The following is a 22,381-nucleotide window of genomic DNA, read 5'->3' as shown; positions in this document are numbered from 1 at the left end:
TGCATATGCACCAATAATCACCCATCTCTCTCCATCAACTTTCAGTTTTACCCATATTAATCGAGAATTTACTTTCTTACATTCTATCACATACTCCCACAACTCCTGTTTCAGGAGTACTGCTACTCCTTCCCTTGCTCTTGTCCTCTCACTAACCCCTGACTTTACTCCCAAGACATTCCCAAACCACTCTTCCCCTTTACCCTTGAGCTTCGTTTCACTCAGAGCCAAAACATCCAGGTTCCTTTCCTCAAACATACTACCTATCTCTCCTTTTTTCACATCTTGGTTACATCCACACACATTTAGACACCCCAGTCTGAGCCTTCGAGGAGGATGAGCACTCCCCGCGTGACTCCTTCTTCTGTTTCCCAGTTTAGAAAGTTAAAAAATACAAGGAGGGGAGGATTTCTGGCCCCCCGCTCCCGTCCCCTCTAGTCGCCTTCTACGACACGCGAGGAATGCGTGGGAAGTATTCTTTCACCCCTATCCCCAGGGATAATATATATATATATATATATACACATACATATACACACACATACATACGCACATATACACACAAACACACATATACATATATAAACATATGAAAAATGTTAGAAACAATTTAGAAAACTGAAACTTCTAGCTTGAAATGAAATGGAAAATGAATGTCACATAATGGTTCAACCTCTGGCTATGGAAAAGGGAAATGTATAATTTATTTACAGAAACGTCAATAGCAGTTCTCATCAATTAACCACTGTATCAATAAGCTTCAATGTCTAAGCTACATTTTTTCCAATTTCACTATTTTCTTCTCAAAGCACCATGTATGAAAACTATCACTCCAGTAACACAACTATAAACATTTACTTCCCCTTTAAAAAAGTTCTGGGGAAGTCTGTCTCGATACACTGCGGGACACTCTACCACCTGGCGAGGTTTGTGTTGCAGTGGTTCTTGATTCACAAACGTAGTAGCATCACTGGTGGGCGGAAGAACATTCTCCAAAGCACGCACGGGCCGCCTGGGATCAAACCCGCACAAGTTCGAATCCTGGACGCAGCAGTCGGTCCACAATCCACCCAGCTGTTCATCCTCACCCTTTATTTTCACAGCTATATCACATTATCTTTTTTTTTTTTTTTTTTGCTTTGTCGCTGTCTCCCGCGTTTGCAAGGTATCGCAAGGAAACAGACGAAAGAAATGGCCCAATCCACCCCCATCCACATATATATACATACGTCCACACACGCAAATATACATACCTACACAGCTTTCCATGGTTTACCCCAGACGCTTCACATGCCCTGATTCAATCCATTGACAGCACGTCAACCCCGGTATACCACATCGTTCCAATTCACTCTATTCCTTGCCCTCCTTTCACCCTCCTGCATGTTCAGGCCCCGATCACACAAAATCTTTTTCACTCCATCTTTCCACCTCCAATTTGGTCTCCCACTTCTCGTTCCCTCCACCTCCGACACATATATCCTCTTGGTCAATCTTTCCTCACTCATTCTCTCCATGTGCCCAAACCATTTCAAAACACCCTCTTCTGCTCTCTCAACCACGCTCTTTTTATTTCCACACATCTCTCTTACCCTTACATTACTTACTCGATCAAACCACCTCACACCACACATTGTCCTCAAACATCTCATTTCCAGCACATCCATCCTCCTGCGCACAACTCTATCCATAGCCCACACCTCGCAACCATACAACATTGTTGGAACCACTATTCCTTCAAACATACCCATTTTTGCTTTATATATAGCAGCTTATTATACATTCTTTTTTCTGCAAAATTTCTGTATGCTGTGATGCAAAAGGTGCAATTGGTATCGTGGTGAAATTTTGGAAAGGACATGAGGAATCTTGATGTGGGCAAAGCTCATTAAATATATATATATCTAATTTAAATGGTTGTTTAATTTGTTTATGGATGGGGTTGTTAGGGAGGTAAATGCAAGAGTTTTGGAAAGAGGGGCAAGTATGAAGTCTGTTGGGGATGAGAGAGCTTGGGAAGCGAGTCAGTTGTTGTTCGCTGATGATACAGCGCTGGTGGCTGATTCATGTGAGAAACTGCAGAAGCTGGTGACTGAGTTTGGTAAAGTGTGTGGAAGAAGAAAGTTAAGAGTAAATGTGAATAAGAGCAAGGTTATTAGGTACAGTAGGGTTGAGGGTCAAGTCAATTGGGAGGTAAGTTTGAATGGAGAAAAACTGGAGGAAGTAAAGTGTTTTAGATATCTGGGAGTGGATCTGGCAGCGGATGGAACCATGGAAGCGGAAGTGGATCATAGGGTGGGGGAGGGGGCAAAAATCCTGGGAGCTGTGAAGAATGTGTGGAAGTCGAGAACATTATCTCAGAAAGTAAAAATGGGTATGTTTGAAGGAATAGTGGTTCCAACAATGTTGTATGGTTGCGAGGCGTGGGTTATGGATAGAGTTGTGCGCAGGAGGATGGATGTGCTGGAAATGAGATGTTTGAGGACAATGTGTGGTGTGAGGTGGTTTGATCGAGTAAGTAATGTAAGGGTAAGAGAGATGTGTGGAAATAAAAAGAGCGTGGTTGAGAGAGCAGAAGAGGGTGTTTTGAAATGGTTTGGGCACATGGAGAGAATGAGTGAGGAAAGATTGACCAAGAGGATATATGTGTTGGAGGTGGAGGGAACGAGGAGAAGTGGGAGACCAAATTGGAGGTGGAAAGATGGAGTGAAAAAGATTTTGTGTGATCGGGGCCTGAACGTGCAGGAGGGTGAAAGGAGGGCAAGGAATAGAGTGAATTGGATCGATGTGGTATACCGGGGTTGACGTGCTGTCAGTGGATTGAATCAGGGCATGTGAAGCGTCTGGGGTAAACCATGGAAAGCTGTGTAAGTATGTATATTTGCGTGTGTGGACGTATGTATATTCATGTGTATGGGGGTGGGTTGGGCCATTTCTTTCATCTGTTTCCTTGCGCTACCTCGGAAATGCGGGAGACAGCGACAAAGCAAAAAAAAAAGAAAAAAAATATATATATATATTGGAAAGGATCAAAATTTTGCGCGTGATCAAGATATTCCTATGAGTCCACTGGGAAAATGAAACACGAAAAGTTCCCAAGTGCACTTTCATGTAATAATCACATCATCAGGGGAGACACAAGAGAGAAATATAACAGTCAGTTGATATACATCGAAGAGACGAAGCTAGGACGCCATTTGGTTTCTCACACGAATCAGCCACCACCACTGCATCATCAGCAAACAACAACTGACTCACTTCCCAAGCTCTCTCACCCACAACAGACTGCATACTTGCCCCTCTTTCCAAAATTCTTGCATTCACCTCCCTAACAACCCCATCCATAAATAAATTAAACAACCATGGAGACATCACACACCCCAGCCACAAACCTACACTCACTGAGAACCAATCACTTTCCTCTCTTCCTACACGTACACATGCCTTACATCCTAAATAAAAACTTTTCACTGCTTCTAACAACTTGCCTCCACACCACATATTCTTAATACCTTCCACAGAGCATCTCTATCAACTCTATCATATGCCTTCTCCAGATCCATAAATGCTACATACAAATCCATTTGCTTTTCTAAGTATTTCTCACATACATTCTTCAAAGCAAACACCTGATCCACACATCCTCTACCACTTCTGAAACCACACTGCTCTTCCCCAATCTGATGCTCTGTACATGCCTTCACCCTCTCAATCAATACCCTCCCATATAATTTACCAGGAATACTCAACAAACTTATACCTCTGTAATTTGAGCACTCACTCTTATCCCCCATATATATATATATATATATATATATATATATATATATATATATTACTTCATCCCACCACTCACTACTCTTTCTAATCAACCCACCTCCCACTCTTCTCATGCCACAAGCATCTTTTGCGCAATCCATCACTGATTCCCTAAATACATCCCATTCCTCCCCCACTCCCCTTACATCCATTGTTCTCACCTTTTTCCATTCTGTACTCAGTCTCTCCTGATACTTCCTCACACAAGTCTCCTTCCCAAGCTCACTCTCACCACCGTCTTCACCCCAACATTAACTCTTCTTTTCTGAAAGCCCATACAAATCTTCACCTTAGCCTCCACAAGATAATGATCAGACATCCCTCCAGTTGCACCTCTCAGCACATTAACATCCAAAAGTCTCTCTTTCGCACGCCTGTCAATTAACACGTAATCCAATAACGCTCTCTGGCCATCTCTCCTACTTACATACGTATACTTATGTATATCTCGCTTTTTAAACCAGGTATTCCCAATCACCAGTCCTTTTTCAGCACATAAATTTACAAGCTCTTCACCATTTCCATTTACAACACTGAACACCCAATGTATACCAATTATTCCCTCAACTGCCACATTACTCACCTTTGCATTCAAATCACCCATCACTATAACCCGGTCTCATACATCAAAACCACTAACACACTCATTCAGCTGCTCCCAAAACACTTGCCTCTCATGATCTTTCTTCTCATGCCCAGGTGCATATGCACCAATAATCACCCATCTCTCTCCATCAACTTTCAGTTTTACCCATATTAATCGAGAATTTACTTTCTTACATTCTATCACATACTCCCACAACTCCTGTTTCAGGAGTACTGCTACTCCTTCCCTTGCTCTTGTCCTCTCACTAACCCCTGACTTTACTCCCAAGACATTCCCAAACCACTCTTCCCCTTTACCCTTGAGCTTCGTTTCACTCAGAGCCAAAACATCCAGGTTCCTTTCCTCAAACATACTACCTATCTCTCCTTTTTTCACATCTTGGTTACATCCACACACATTTAGACACCCCAGTCTGAGCCTTCGAGGAGGATGAGCACTCCCCGCGTGACTCCTTCTTCTGTTTCCCAGTTTAGAAAGTTAAAAAATACAAGGAGGGGAGGATTTCTGGCCCCCCGCTCCCGTCCCCTCTAGTCGCCTTCTACGACACGCGAGGAATGCGTGGGAAGTATTCTTTCACCCCTATCCCCAGGGATAATATATATATATATATATATACACATACATATACACACACATACATACGCACATATACACACAAACACACATATACATATATAAACATATGAAAAATGTTAGAAACAATTTAGAAAACTGAAACTTCTAGCTTGAAATGAAATGGAAAATGAATGTCACATAATGGTTCAACCTCTGGCTATGGAAAAGGGAAATGTATAATTTATTTACAGAAACGTCAATAGCAGTTCTCATCAATTAACCACTGTATCAATAAGCTTCAATGTCTAAGCTACATTTTTTCCAATTTCACTATTTTCTTCTCAAAGCACCATGTATGAAAACTATCACTCCAGTAACACAACTATAAACATTTACTTCCCCTTTAAAAAAGTTCTGGGGAAGTCTGTCTCGATACACTGCGGGACACTCTACCACCTGGCGAGGTTTGTGTTGCAGTGGTTCTTGATTCACAAACGTAGTAGCATCACTGGTGGGCGGAAGAACATTCTCCAAAGCACGCACGGGCCGCCTGGGATCAAACCCGCACAAGTTCGAATCCTGGACGCAGCAGTCGGTCCACAATCCACCCAGCTGTTCATCCTCACCCTTTATTTTCACAGCTATATCACATTATCTTTTTTTTTTTTTTTTGCTTTGTCGCTGTCTCCCGCGTTTGCGAGGTAGCGCAAGGAAACAGACGAAAGAAATGGCCCAATCCACCCCCATCCACATATATATACATACGTCCACACACGCAAATATACATACCTACACAGCTTTCCATGGTTTACCCCAGACGCTTCACATGCCCTGATTCAATCCATTGACAGCACGTCAACCCCGGTATACCACATCGTTCCAATTCACTCTATTCCTTGCCCTCCTTTCACCCTCCTGCATGTTCAGGCCCCGATCACACAAAATCTTTTTCACTCCATCTTTCCACCTCCAATTTGGTCTCCCACTTCTCGTTCCCTCCACCTCCGACACATATATCCTCTTGGTCAATCTTTCCTCACTCATTCTCTCCATGTGCCCAAACCATTTCAAAACACCCTCTTCTGCTCTCTCAACCACGCTCTTTTTATTTCCACACATCTCTCTTACCCTTACATTACTTACTCGATCAAACCACCTCACACCACACATTGTCCTCAAACATCTCATTTCCAGCACATCCATCCTCCTGCGCACAACTCTATCCATAGCCCACACCTCGCAACCATACAACATTGTTGGAACCACTATTCCTTCAAACATACCCATTTTTGCTTTATATATAGCAGCTTATTATACATTCTTTTTTCTGCAAAATTTCTGTATGCTGTGATGCAAAAGGTGCAATTGGTATCGTGGTGAAATTTTGGAAAGGACATGAGGAATCTTGATGTGGGCAAAGCTCATTAAATATATATATATCTAATTTAAATGGTTGTTTAATTTGTTTATGGATGGGGTTGTTAGGGAGGTAAATGCAAGAGTTTTGGAAAGAGGGGCAAGTATGAAGTCTGTTGGGGATGAGAGAGCTTGGGAAGCGAGTCAGTTGTTGTTCGCTGATGATACAGCGCTGGTGGCTGATTCATGTGAGAAACTGCAGAAGCTGGTGACTGAGTTTGGTAAAGTGTGTGGAAGAAGAAAGTTAAGAGTAAATGTGAATAAGAGCAAGGTTATTAGGTACAGTAGGGTTGAGGGTCAAGTCAATTGGGAGGTAAGTTTGAATGGAGAAAAACTGGAGGAAGTAAAGTGTTTTAGATATCTGGGAGTGGATCTGGCAGCGGATGGAACCATGGAAGCGGAAGTGGATCATAGGGTGGGGGAGGGGGCAAAAATCCTGGGAGCTGTGAAGAATGTGTGGAAGTCGAGAACATTATCTCGGAAAGTAAAAATGGGTATGTTTGAAGGAATAGTGGTTCCAACAATGTTGTATGGTTGCGAGGCGTGGGTTATGGATAGAGTTGTGCGCAGGAGGATGGATGTGCTGGAAATGAGATGTTTGAGGACAATGTGTGGTGTGAGGTGGTTTGATCGAGTAAGTAATGTAAGGGTAAGAGAGATGTGTGGAAATAAAAAGAGCGTGGTTGAGAGAGCAGAAGAGGGTGTTTTGAAATGGTTTGGGCACATGGAGAGAATGAGTGAGGAAAGATTGACCAAGAGGATATATGTGTTGGAGGTGGAGGGAACGAGGAGAAGTGGGAGACCAAATTGGAGGTGGAAAGATGGAGTGAAAAAGATTTTGTGTGATCGGGGCCTGAACGTGCAGGAGGGTGAAAGGAGGGCAAGGAATAGAGTGAATTGGATCGATGTGGTATACCGGGGTTGACGTGCTGTCAGTGGATTGAATCAGGGCATGTGAAGCGTCTGGGGTAAACCATGGAAAGCTGTGTAAGTATGTATATTTGCGTGTGTGGACGTATGTATATTCATGTGTATGGGGGTGGGTTGGGCCATTTCTTTCATCTGTTTCCTTGCGCTACCTCGGAAATGCGGGAGACAGCGACAAAGCAAAAAAAAAAGAAAAAAAATATATATATATATTGGAAAGGATCAAAATTTTGCGCGTGATCAAGATATTCCTATGAGTCCACTGGGAAAATGAAACACGAAAAGTTCCCAAGTGCACTTTCATGTAATAATCACATCATCAGGGGAGACACAAGAGAGAAATATAACAGTCAGTTGATATACATCGAAGAGACGAAGCTAGGACGCCATTTGGTTTCTCACACGAATCAGCCACCACCACTGCATCATCAGCAAACAACAACTGACTCACTTCCCAAGCTCTCTCACCCACAACAGACTGCATACTTGCCCCTCTTTCCAAAATTCTTGCATTCACCTCCCTAACAACCCCATCCATAAATAAATTAAACAACCATGGAGACATCACACACCCCAGCCACAAACCTACACTCACTGAGAACCAATCACTTTCCTCTCTTCCTACACGTACACATGCCTTACATCCTAAATAAAAACTTTTCACTGCTTCTAACAACTTGCCTTCCACACCACATATTCTTAATACCTTCCACAGAGCATCTCTATCAATTCTATCATATGCCTTCTCCAGATCCATAAATGCTACATACAAATCCATTTGCTTTTCTATTTATTTCTCACATACATTCTTCAAAGCAAACATATGATCCACACATCCTCTACCACTTCTGAAACCACACTGCTCTTCCCCAATCTGATGCTCTGTACATACCTTCACCCTCTCAATCAATACCCTCCCATATAATTTACCAGGAATACTCAACAAACTTATACCTCTGTAATTTGAGCACTCACTTCTATCCCCTTTGCCTTTGTACAATAGCACTATGTAAGCATTCCGCCAATCCTTAGGCACCTCACCATGAGTCATACATACATTAAATAACCTTACTAACCAGTCAACAATACAGTCATCCCCTTTTTTAATAAATTCCACTGCAATACCATCCAACCCCGCTGCCTTGCCAGCTTTCATCTTCCGCAAAGCTTTTACTACCTCTTCTCTGTTTACCAAATCATTTTCCCTAACCCTCTCACTTTGCACACCACTTCGACCAAAACACGCTATATCTGACACTCTATCATCAAACACATTCAACAAACCTTCAAAATACTCACTCCATCTTCTCACATCACCACTACTTGTTATACCTCCCCATTAGCCCCCTTCACTGAAGTTCCCATTTGTTCCCTTGTTTTACGCACTTTATTTACCTCCTTCCAAGACATCTTTTTATTCTCCCTAGAATTTAATGATACTCTCTCACCCCAACCCTCATTTGCCCTCTTTTTCACCTCTTGCACCTTTCTCTCGACCTACTGCCTCTTTCTTTTATACATCTCCCACTCATTTGCATTATTTCCTTGCAAAAATCGTTCAAATGCCTCTCTCTTCTCTTTCACTTCATCCCACTACTCACTCCCTTTCTAATCTGCCCATCCCCCACGCTTCTCATGCCACACGCATCTTTTGCGCAAGCCATCACTGCTTCCCTAAATACATCCCATTCCTTCACCACTCCCCTTACCTCCTTTGTTTTCACCTTTTTCCATTCTGTACTCGTCTCTCCTGGTACTTCCTCAAACAAGTCTCCTTCCCAAGCTCACATACTCTCACCACTCTTTTCACCCCAACATTCTCTCTTCTTTTCTGAAAACCTCTACAAATCTTCAACTTCGCCTCCACAAGATAATGATCAGACATCCCTCCAGTTGCATCTCTCAGCACATTAACATCCAAAAGTCTCTCTTTCGAGCGCCTATCAATTAACATCTAATCCAATAACGCAGAGGGTTGATCACCCTGTGAGCTACTTTGGTAAGAAAGCTGATCAAGCCCAAACAGATTACCCCACCACTGCGAAGGAACTTTTGTCTTTGTCTGTGCATTATAACACTTTCTGTATATTTGTGCCCTTCAGATAATGCTATCAGTGTGTATACTGACTACCATCCCCCTTAAAAATGTTAACAAGTTCCGGGATGAGAGTCAGAGGTTAACTAGGTGGACACTGTTCCTTCAAGAGTACAATTTGGAGATTCATATTTTGTTGTCACAGATTGGGATAGATTCATATTTTGTTGTCACAGATTGTTTATCCCACTCTTAAGGTAAGAAAATTCCTCCTCCAGGAATTTTTTCCTTTAAGGAAGGGGTGTTACAAACCTGTGTTCATTGTGCCTATTGTAGAAAATGTATGTTATAGGTAGGCCACATGGTGACCTGGGGGTCTCAACGACAGATTCCTCAGCAACTCCCATGCCGCCTAGTATTTCACACCCCCAAGCCGAATGGTCACTCAAGTCATGCCTGTCACATAGGCCTGTTAATTTTACTCACCTGCAGAGCCAACCAGCCAGGGTCAGCCACAAGGTCAGGCCTGGGAAAGGTCACCTCTCATCAGTGCTTCACTGGCAAGATGCAGGGCTGGGCCAATCACAGTCAGGATGAGGGTGTGACAATCAGTCTTTTGACCAATCAAGAGTAATTGTACCAAGTCATTCCACCTAGTCATTCCTCCCAATCATAGTCAACATGAGGCAGGCCAGAGCTCCCCTTCAATAAAAGCTCCTGAAAACTGCTTGGTCATGATTCCTCCAGCCATCACGTGCCCAGCAGGTAATGTGGGTTTCCGTTTGTTTCAATCCTTAGCCACTACAATCACTGATGGATGCGGCACTACACTAAATCATGAGAAGATAGACTGTGTCGTTCTGGGTCCAAGTGTAGAAATGCATTGTAACCAGTCACATAGAATTGCACACCGATAAAGGTGTGTCATGTACTTATAGCTAAATTATTGTAAAGGAAAGAGACCTCCTTGGTTTGAAATCTTACCTGGGTTGTTAAGTGTTAACGTAAATATTTGTGCCCACTTAATGTGCTTCTATTATCTTGTACTCTTTATTTCCTTAATCATGTGTAGTTTTAACCCTAGTGTTTAATTTCATCCCAAAACTTTAAGACAGGGTAATCCAGTGTTGCACAAAAATATAAAACAGCAAGAGGCAGATACCCATTTCATCAACAACACTTAGGGGTGGATGAACAGGTGGGATGAGTGTGGACTAGCTACCACAACCAGGATTCGACCAAATGCACTTGACCCTAGGTAGCCCATGACAGTGTCATGGTCAGGAACACAAACCACTGCACCATGGAATAACCACTCACAAAAAAAAGATGCTGCAGAACCTATGCAAACAAATCTTGTGATATTTTGGGAACTTTAAAGGACATGTTTATGTTACTGCACAGTTGAACCAAGATGTTTTGAAACTGAATACTATGAAACATGTGAGATTTATAAACTGAAGTAGATTTTGCATTTTGGCATACAGAGTTAAAAGGGTTACTACACTTTCATTCTACAATGTTGCAAACGCCCATATGAAGACAGAAAATACATTTAGTGCAAGTAAAATAAGAAGAAAGTTGAGAGTAAATGTGAATAAGAGCAAGGTTATTAGGTACAGTAGGGGTGAGGGTCAAGTCAATTGGGAGGTGAGTTTGAATGGAGAAAAACTGGAGGAAGTGAAGTGTTTTAGATATCTGGGAGTGGATCTGTCAGCGGATGGAACCATGGAAGCGGAAGTGGATCATAGGGTGGGGGAGGGGGCGAAAATTTTGGGAGCCTTGAAAAATGTGTGGAAGTCGAGAACATTATCTCGGAAAGCGAAAATGGGTATGTTTGAGGGAATAGTGGTTCCAACAATGTTGTATGGTTGCGAGGCGTGGGCTATGGATAGAGATGTGCGCAGGAGGATGGATGTGCTGGAAATGAGATGTTTGAGGACAATGTGTGGTGTGAGGTGGTTTGATCGAGTAAGTAACGTAAGGGTAAGAGAGATGTGTGGAAATAAAAAGAGCGTGGTTGAGAGAGCAGAAGAGGGTGTTTTGAAATGGTTTGGGCACATGGAGAGAATGAGTGAGGAGAGATTGACCAAGAGGATATATGTGTCGGAGGTGGAGGGAACGAGGAGAAGAGGGAGACCAAATTGGAGGTGGAAAGATGGAGTGAAAAAGATTTTGTGTGATCGGGGCCTGAACATGCAGGAGGGTGAAAGGAGGGCAAGGAATAGAGTGAATTGGAGTCATGTGGTATACAGGGGTTGACGTGCTGTCAGTGGATTGAATCAAGGAATGTGAAGCGTCTGGGGTAAACCATGGAAAGCTGTGTAGGTATGTATATTTGCGTGTGTGGACGTATGTACATGTGTATGGGGGGGGGGGGTTGGGCCATTTCTTTCGTCTGTTTCCTTGCGCTACCTCGCAAACGCGGGAGACAGCGACAAAGTATAAAAAAAAAAAAAAAAAAAAAAAATAAAAAAAATAAAACAAGTATAGTTAGGAAGGAGGGATAGTGAGTCGGAGTGTAAAAAAAGGAAGGAAGCATCAGCATATATGGGAATTGGACTGGTGAGTAAAGAAACATCAATTCAGCTGAAAAGAAAGATGATAGGTAGCATGATATAACCACTAGGGATATCAAAGTTGATAATGTGTGAGGAAGATGTTATTCCAGCAAAAAAACACTGCAAAGAAAATACCAAAAAGAAAATTACACATCAGAGAACAGGCAAATGCAAAAAAAAAAAAAAAGTCAAAGGATATTTAGTAAGCAAAGACTTGTGATTTATCCTGACCAATGCTTTAGAAATGTCAAGGGCAAAGACAAAAGATTAACCAAAATCATAAAAAAAGGGACTAGAGGCAGCTCATACAAGCCTTGCAAGAGATCCCAAGTAAACCCTGCACCATGGAAGCCATACTAGTTATGTGAGAAAAGGACATAATATTCTAAATGTCTTGGAGAGTAAAGGAGGGTTAAGAAAACTTTGGAAATGGTAAAAGTAAAATCATTGGGGAAAAGTTTGAAGGGTTCAAGCAATTTCCTTACAATGGGGTGGGATAGACCAAGGTATGCTTCCAAGAAGAGGGGAATGTTCAGGATTTTAAACAAAGAAAATGGGAGAGCACAGGCTGATCCAGGTCATAGGTACACTCCTTCAGGAATGTTACAGCAATGAAGTTAGCCAACCATTTTTGTCATTACTGTCGAGGATGGTGTTAAGTGTCATTTGTCTGATGATTTGTCAGGGATCAGCCATGTATGACTTTATTAGCTAACAGCCACTGGTAATATGCAAAATGGTGGCTGAGGCTAGTTAAAGCTATCCTTTACGTGTTGTGTGAGGTGTGCATGCAGTATGGTAGGGGAGTGTTTGGGTATGAAGTCATGCTATGTGGATAACCAAGATACTTAACATATAAATTGCATATGTAGTCTTCAAAACATATGCACCCAGGTCTTCAAAATTCCATCAACATTCATACTCATAAAGTAAATAAAAACTATCCATTTTTTAATACATAAAGTACTGGAGATCAAAGGATCAAGTGTAAAACATTCTGAGTAATAGGGGCTGAACATGGAGGAGGGTGAAAGGAGTGCAATGAATCAAAAGAAGTGGGCCAATATGGTACACAGGGGTTGCCATGCTGTCAAAGGGCTGAAACAGGGGATGTGAAGCAGCCAAGGGAAACCATGAGAAGGTCCATGGGGCTTGGATGTGGATAGGGGGATGTGGTTTCGGTGCTTTGCAAATCACAGCTAAAGAATGAATGAGTGAATGCAGCCTGTCGTCATATGTACCTGGTGGTACCTCATGAATGCAGGAAATAGCAGACAAGTATAAAAAAAAGTAGAATACAAGCTAATACCTTCATAATTTACTCTATTCTATCATTTGGAGTACAGGTAATACATTTTACTCACTGACATCACTAATGTTGAGAGCCAGCTGGTTGTTATTACGCTGGGCTACAAACATAGGGTCAGCCATGCCTCAAGCACCTGCAACAAATAACCTTACTTCAACAAAACATGACGAATTTTACATACCTATTTCTATAATTTACTGACCATTAAAATCTTACTAAAACTTAACTGTAAATCCTTTGCAAGCTGCTAAAACAAGGAGTCATACATGAGAGTATGAAAGGTGATGGATGTCATATAAAAAAGAAGTGAGCCATCTTTTCATGTAGAATGATTATTTTCATGCTGCTTGTGGAGGCAGCATTGGGTCTATGCTGGTTTGCTTGCAGACTATAAGTGTCAACAAACAAAGGACTACCGGGGATGGGTTTCAGGTAACTAGAATTAAATTAATAAATCCTTCTTCCTGTTACACTCCAACAGTGCACTTGCTGATCATTCTGTGGTGTTTACTGTATCAGCATTTACAAACTTTTCATTGTCATAACTACAGAAAGTGTTATTCTAGATATAAAAAAAGGTACAACAGTGGCATTATTCATTCTATCTTATTTTATTATACTTAACCGCTGTTTTGTGCATCAGCAAGGAAGTGCAAGGAAACAGACCAAGAAAGGCCGCCCAACCACATACATATACACATAAGCCCCCATACATGCACATATACATACATATACATATCAACATATACATACATATATATACACAGACACATACATATTCACACATGAATATACTCATACTTGCTGCCTTCATCCATTCCTGTCACTACCCCGCCAAACAGGAAATAGCACCCCACCCCAACCTGCAGTGAGGCAGCACCAGGAAAAGACAAAAAAAAAGGCCACATTCACTCAAACTCTATCTCCAGCTGTCATGTGTAATGCACCAAAACCACAGCTCCCTTTCCACATCTAGGCCCCACAAAACTTTCCATAGTTTAACCCAGACACTTGACATGCTCTGGTTCAATCCACTGACAGCATGTCCACCCCAGTATACCACATTGTTCCAATTCACTCTTCTTGCACGCCTTTCTCCATCCAGAATGTTCAGACACCGATTGCTCAAAATCTTTTTCACTCCATCCTTCCACCTCTAATTTGGTCTCCCACTTCTCCTTGCTCCCTCCACCTCTGACACATATATCCTCTTTGTCAGTCCTTCCTCACTCATTCTCTCCATGTGTCTAAACCATTTCAACACACCCTCTTCTGCTCTCTCAACCACACTCTTTTTATTACCACACATCTCTCTTACCCTTTCATTACTTACTTGATCAAACCACCTCACACCACATATTATCCTCAAACATCTCATTTCCAACACATCCACTCTCCACCGTACAACCCTATCTATAGCCCATGCCTCGCAACCATATAACATTGTTGGAACCACTATTTCTTCTAACATACCCATTTCTGCTCTCTGAGATAGCGTTCTCACCTTCCACACATTCTTCAACACTCCCAGAACCTTAACCCCTCCCCCACCCTGTGACTCACTTCTGCTTTCATGGTTCCATCCGCTGCTAAGTCCACTCCCAGATATCTAATACACTTCACTTCCTCCAGTTTTTCTCCAATCAAACTTACCTCCCAATCAACTTCTCCCTCAAGATGATGGAACCTAATAAGCTTGCTCTTATTCACATTTACTCTCAACTTACCTTTCACACACTTTACCAAACTCAGTCACCAACCTCGCAGTTTCTCACCCAAATCAGCCACCAGAGCTGTATCATCAGCAAACAACTGAATCACTTCCCAAGCCCTCTCATCCACAACAAACTGCATACTCATCCCTCTCTCCAAAGCCCTTGCATTCACCCCCCTAACCCTCATCCATAAACAAATTAAACAACCATGGGGACATCACGCACCCCTGCCACAAACTGACATTCACTGGGAACCAATCACTCTCCTCTCTTCTCACTCATATACATGTCTTACATCCTTGGTAAATAATTTTCACCGCTTTTATCAACTTACCTCCCATGCCATATACTCTTAAAACCTTCCACAAAGCATCTCTATCAACCCTATCATATGCCTTCTCCAGATCCATAAATGCTTTTCCACGTATTTCGCTCATTTTTCAAAGCAAACATCTGATCCACACATCCTTCACCAATTCTGAAACCACACTGCTCTTCCCCAATCTGATGCTCTGTACATGCCTTTACCTTTTCAATCAATACCCTCCCATATTACTTCCCAGGAATACTTAACAAACTTATGCCTCTGTAATTTGAACACTCACCTTTATCCCCTTTGCCTTTGTACAATGGCACTATGCATGCATTTTGCCAATCCTCAGGCACTTCACCATGATCCATACATACAATGAATATCCTCACTAACCAATCAACAACATTGACACCCCCTTTTACAATAAAATAAATTCCACTGCAATATCATCCAAACCCGTCACCTTGGCGGATTTCATCTTCCACAAAGCTTTCACTACCTTCTCTCTGTTTGCCAAACCATTCTCCCTGACCCCTCTCTCTTCGCACACCACCCCAACCAAAACAACCTATATCTGCCACTCTCTCATCAAACACATTCAACAAACCTTCAAAGCAATCACTCCATCTCCGTCTCACTTCATCACTATAAGTTATTTCTTCCCCCTTTGCCCCTTTTACTGATGTTTCCATTTATTCTCTTGTCTTACACACATTATTTACCTCCTTCCAAAAACATCTTTTTATTCTTCATGAAATTCAATAATACTCTCTCACTCCAACTCTCATTTGCCCTCTTTTTCACCTCTTGCACCTTTCTCTTAACCTCCTGCCGCTTTCTTTTATACATCTCCCAGTCATTTGCACTACTTCCCACCAAGAATCGTCCAAACACCTCTGTCTTCTCTTTCACTAACAACATTTCTTCTTCATCCCACCACTCACTACTTGTTCTAATCTGCCGACCTCACATCTTTCTCATGCCACATGCATCTTTTGCACAGGCCATAACTGCTTCCCTAAATACATCCCAATCCTCACCCACTCCTCTCACGTCATTTGCTCTCACCTTTTGCTATTCTGCACTCACTCTCTACTGGTACTTCCTCATACAAGTCTCCTTTCCAAGCTCACTTACTCTCACCACTCTCTTCTCCCAACATTTTCTCTTCTGTTCTGGAAACCTCTACAAATCTTCACCTTAGCCTCCACAACATAGTGATCAGACATCCCTCCAGTTGCACCTCTCAACACATTAACATCTACAAGTCTCTCTTTCGTACGCCAATCAATTTACATGTAATCAATTAACGCCCTCTGACCATCTCTCCTAGAGGTTTTCAGAAAAGAAGGGAGAATGTTGTGGTGAAGAAAGTGGTAAGAGTAACTGAGCTTGGGAAGGAGACTTGTGTGAGGAAGTACCAGGAGAGACCGAGTACAGAATGGAAAATGGTGAGAACAAAGGAGGTAAGGGGAGTGGGGGAGGAATGGGATGTATTTAGGGAAGCAGTGATGGCTTCCGCAAAAGATGCGTGTGGCATGAGAAGCGTGGGAGGTGGGCAGATTAGAAAGGGTAGTGAACGGTGGGATGAAGAAGTAAGATTATTAGTGAAAGGGAGGAGAGGGGCATTTGGATGATTTTTTGCAGGGAAATAATGCAAATGAGTGAGTGATGTATAAAAGAAAGAGGCAGGAGGTCAAGAGAAAGGTGCAAGAGGTGAAAAAGAGGGCAAATGAGAGTTGGGGTGAGAGAGTATGATTAAATTCTAGGGAGAATAAAAAGATGTTTTGGAAGGAAGTAAATAAAGTGCGTAAGACAAGGGAACAAATGGGAACCTCAGTGAAGGGGGCTAATGGGGAGATGATAACAAGTAATGGTGATGTGAGAAGGAGATGGAGTGAGTATTTTGAAGGTTTGTTGAATGTGTTTGATGATAGAGTGTCAGATATAGGGCATTTTGGTCGAGGTGGTGTGTAAGGTGAGAGGGTTAGGGAAAATGATTTGGTAAACAGAGAAGAGGTAGTAAAAGCTTTGCAGAAGATGAAAGCCGGCAAGGCAGCGGGGTTGGATGGTATTGCAGTGGAATTTATTAAAAAAGGGGGTGACTGCATTGTTGACTGGCTGGTAAGGTTATTTAATGTATGTATGACTCATGGTGAGGTGCCCGAGGATTGGCGGAATGCCTGCATAGTGCCATTGTACAAAGGAAAAGGGGACAAAGGTGAGCGCTCAAATTACAGAGGTATAAGTTTGTTGAGTATTCCTGGGAAATTATATGGGAGGGTATTGATTGAAAGGGTGAAGGCATGCACAGAGCATCAGATTGGGGAAGAGCAGTGTGGTTTCAGAAGTGGTAGAGGATGTGTGGATCAGTTGTTTGCTTTGAAGAATGTATGTGAGAAATACTTAGAAAAGCAAATGGATTTGTATGTAGCATTTATGGAAGTGTCAGTTGTTGTTCGCTGATGATACAGCGCTGGTGGCTGATTCATGTGAGAAACTGCAGAAGCTGGTGACTGAGTTTGGTAAAGTGTGTGAAAGAAGAAAGTTAAGAGTAAATGTGAATAAGAGCAAGGTTATTAGGTACAGTAGGGTTGAGGGTCAAGTCAACTGGGAGGTAAGTTTGAATGAAGAAAAACTGGAGGAAGTAAAGTGTTTTAGATATCTGGGAGTGGATCTGGCAGCGGATGGAACCATGGAAGCGGAAGTGAATCATAGGGTGGGAGAGGGGGCAAAAATCCTGGGAGCCTTGAAGAATGTGTGGAAGTCGAGAACATTATCCCGGAAAGCAAAAAAGGGTATGTTTGAAGGAATAGTGGTTCCAACAATGTTGTATGGTTGCGAGGCGTGGGCTATGGATAGAGTTGTGCGCAGGAGGGTGGATGTGCTGGAAATGAGATGTTTGAGGACAATGTGTGGTGTGAGGTGGTTTGATCGAGTAAGTAATGTAAGGGTAAGAGAGATGTGTGGAAATAAAAAGAGCGTGGTTGAGAGAGCAGAAGAGGGTGTTTTGAAATGGTTTGGGCACATGGAGAGAATGAGTGAGGAAAGATTGACCAAGAGGATATATGTGTCGGAGGTGGAGGGAACAAGGAGAAGTGGGAGACCAAATTGGAGGTGGAAAGATGGAGTGAAAAAGATTTTGTGTGATCGGGGCCTGAACATGCAGGAGGGTGAAAGGAGGGCAAGGAATAGAGTGAATTGGATCGATGTGGTATACCGGGGTTGACGTGCTGTCAGTGGATTGAATCAGGGCATGTGAAGCGTCTGGGGTAAACCATGGAAAGTTGTGTGGGGCCTGGATGTGGAAAGGGAGCTGTGGTTTCGGGCATTATTGCATGACAGCTAGAGACCGAGTGTGAACGAATGGGGCCTTTGTTGTCTTTTCCTAGTACTACCTCGCACACATGAGGGGGGAGGGGGATGGTATTCCATGTGTGGCGGGGTGGCGATGGGAATGAATAAAGGCAGACAGTCTGAATTGCGTGCATGGGTATATATGTATGTGTCTGTGTGTGTATATATATGTGTACATTAAGATGTATAGGTATGTATATTTGCGTGTGTGGACGTGTATGTATATACATTGTGTATGGGGGTGGGTTGGGCCATTTCTTTCGTCTGTTTCCTTGCGCTACCTCGCAAACGCGGGAGACAGCGACAAAGCAAAATAAATAAATGAATATGATTTATGGATCTGGAGAAGGCATATGATAGAGTTGATACAGATGCTCTGTGGAAGGTATTAAGAATGTATGGTGTGGGAGGCAAGTTGTTAGAAGCAGTGAAAAGTTTTTATCGAGGATGTAAGGCATGTGTACGTGTAGGAAGAGAGGAAAGTGATTGGTTCTCAGTGAATGTAGGTTTGCAGCAGAGGTGTGTGATGTCTCCATGGTTGTTTAATTTGTTTATGGATGGGGTTGTTAGGGAGGTGAATGCAAGAGTTTTGGAAAGAGGGGCAAGTATGCAGTCTGTTGTGGATGAGAGAGCATGGGAAGTGAATCAGTTGTTGTTCGGTGATGATACAGCGCTGGTGGCTGATTCATGTGAGAAACTGCAGAAGCTGGTGACTGAGTTTGGTAAAGTGTGTGAGAGAAGAAAGTTGAGAGAAAATGTGAATAACAGCAAGGTTATTAGGTTCAGTAGGGTTGAGGGTCAAGTGGGCTATGGATACACTTGTGCACATGAGGGGGGATGTGCTGGAAATGAGATGTTTGAGGACAATATGTGGTGTGAGGTGGTTTGATCGAGTAAGTAATAATAGGGTAAGAGAGATGTGTGGTAATAAAAAGAGTGTGGTTGAGAGAGCAGAAGAGGGTGTTTTGAAATGGTTTGGTCACATGGAGAGAATGAGTGAGGAAAGATTGACAAAGAGCATATATGTGTCAGAGGTGGAGGGAACGAGGAGAAGTGGGAGACCAAATTGGAGGTGGAAAGATGGAGTGAAAAAGATTTCGAGTGATCGGGACCTGAACATGCAGGAGGGTGAAAGGCGTGCAAGGAATAGAGTGAATTGGAACGATGTGGTATACCGGGGACGATGTGTTGTCAATGGATTGAACCAGGGCATGTGAAGCGTCTCGGGTAAACCATGGAAAGTTCTGTGGGACCTGGATGTGGAAAGGGAGCTGTGGTTTTAGTGCATTATTACATGACAGCTAGAGAATGAGTGTGAACAAATGGGGCCTTTGTTGTCTTTTCCTAGCACTACCTCGCACCATGAGGGGGAGGGGGTCGTTATCACATGTGTGGCGAAGTGGCGATGGGAATGCATAAAGGCAGACAGTATGAATTATGTACATGTGCATATACGTATATGTCTGTGTGTATATATATATGTATACGTTGAGATGTATAGGTATGTATATTTGCGTGTGGGGACGTGCATGTATATACATGTGTATATGGGTGGGTTGGGCCAATCTATCGTCTGTTTCCTTGTGCTACCTCGCTAATGCGGGAGACAGCGACAAAGCAAAATAATAATAATAAATAATATCTTTTTTTAAGCCAGGTATTCCCAATCACCAGGCCTTTTTCAGCACACAGATCCACAAGCTCTTCACCATTTCCAATTACAACACTACACACCCCATGTACACCAATCATACCCTCAACTGCTACTTTACTCACCTTCACATTCAAATCACCTATCACTATAACCCAGTCTCGTGCATCTAAGCTGCTAACACACTCACTCAGCTGCTCCTAGAACACTTGCCTCTCATGATCATTCTTTCCATGACCAGGTGCATAGGTACCAATAATCACCCATCTCTCTCCATCCACTTTCTGTTTTACCCACATCAATCGACAATTCACTTTCTTACACTCAATCACATACTCACACAACTCCTGCTTCAGAAGTAGTGTGATTCCTTCCTTTGCTCTTGTCATCTCACTAACCCCTGACTTTACTCCCAAGACATTCCCAAACCACTTTTCCCCTTTACCCTTGAGCCTCGTTTCACTCAGAACCAAGACATCCAGATTCCTTTCCTAAAACATACTGCCTATCTCTCCTTTCTTCTCATTTTGGTTACATGCACACACATTCAGACACCCCAATCTGTGCCTTCAAGGAGGATGAGCACTCCCCCGCTTGACTCCTTCTTCTGTTTCCCCTTTTAGAAATTTAAATACAAGGGGGGTTCCAGCCCTCCGCTCCCATCCCCTTTAGTCACCTTTTATGACATACCTCATATGTTATAGTGACACATGGGGTTAAAAAAAAAGAGTACATCAAACACTTTAGCTGTAAAATCGAAAACAATGATCTAAATGAATGCAAAACTTCATAAGCATTAGAACTTGCTACATCTACAATGAAAACAACAGCAATATATAAATGACTAAATAAAAGCCAAGGTTCAGGCTTTTATATCTTTGTTTAAATACTACAAAAGAGACAGAGAGAAAATAATGATGTAAAATCAATACAGAACAAGTAATGCCAAAGATACATAAGATAGAATACAGCATCAAAGACAAGAAAAAAATAAGAAAATAAGTTGACAATTCTCAATGATATAGCCATGAAAGCAATTCTTAAGGGAAAGCACAAGTGATATGCATATAAATGAAAGTGTTTTATGAAATGACAATAAAGTCACAGCATTATGCAATAACACTACTATGTGCCAAGACCAAGGTCAGTGACCTCTTTTCTTTTTTCTTTTAAAACATCCCCTGATATGGTAATAATATTACTTCTCTGAATGTGCAATGAGCACACTCTCAATAAATTCTCTGAGCTCATTTGAAGATACTTCATAACAAAAAATGTCACAAATCATGAGCATAAGTGAATTGGCTAAAAAAAATCTGAAAATCGATTTTGCCATAATTGCCTGCTAAGACTAATTTGAAAAGTTCGTTGAATTGCTAAAAAAGAAATCTGTTCTCTGCTGATGAGTCTGAATAACTTAACTCCAACCAATCATCTTCCATACATTTCACTTAACCATACCAACCTAAAAGATTTTCATGTTTGAGCCAATCTAATGACTTCTTCAAACCACAAAACCTTCTAATACCTCCACTTTATCTATCCTTTCAATCCCAACTATGTACTGAAAGTTATCCATCCCTACTATTACACTTTGATGTATCCTGAACTACAACAGATTTTCTCATCTTGAAGATTCACCATAAACAGCCATACCCAATCTCTAGTTAATGTTAAAAAAATTTTTTTTCTTTCTTTTTTGCTGTCTCCCACGTTTGCAAGGTAGCGCAAGGAAACAGACGAAAGAAATGGCCCAACCCACCCCCATACACATGTATATACATACACATCCGCACACGCAAATATACATACCTACATAGCTTTCCATGGTTTACCCCAGACGCTTCACATGCCCTGATTCAATCCACTGACAGCACGTCAACCCCGGTATACCACATCGATCCAATTCACTCTATTCCTTGCCCTCCTTTCACCCTTCTGCATGTTCAGGCCCCAATCACACAAAATCTTTTTCACTCCATCTTTCCACCTCCAATTTGGTCTCCCACTTCTCCTCGTTCCCTCCACCTCCAACACATATATCCTCTTGGTCAATCTTTCCTCACTCATTCTCTCCATGTGCCCAAACCATTTCAAAACACCCTCTTCTGCTCTC

The 22,381-nt window shown here is 42.2% G+C and overlaps 1 protein-coding gene across 8 annotated transcripts in view; it reads right to left on the bottom strand.

Moving 5' to 3' along the window:
- LOC139762302 (proto-oncogene c-Rel-like) overlaps positions 1–22,381 on the bottom strand; it is a 280,381-nt gene that overhangs the window by 195,489 nt on the left and 62,511 nt on the right. For all 8 annotated transcript variants that reach the window (XM_071686905.1, XM_071686903.1, XM_071686902.1 and 5 more), the window contains one exon: positions 13,285–13,362. In XM_071686905.1, coding sequence (XP_071543006.1) covers positions 13,285–13,351 — 67 coding nt within the window. In that variant the 5' untranslated portion in view covers positions 13,352–13,362. The remainder of the gene's footprint in view (positions 1–13,284; positions 13,363–22,381) is intronic.

The sequence above is a fragment of the Panulirus ornatus genome, chromosome 43 (genome assembly GCF_036320965.1).
Source record: "Panulirus ornatus isolate Po-2019 chromosome 43, ASM3632096v1, whole genome shotgun sequence".
Lineage (NCBI taxonomy): Eukaryota > Metazoa > Arthropoda > Malacostraca > Decapoda > Palinuridae > Panulirus > Panulirus ornatus.
This window is presented reverse-complemented; position numbering and strand designations above follow the sequence as displayed.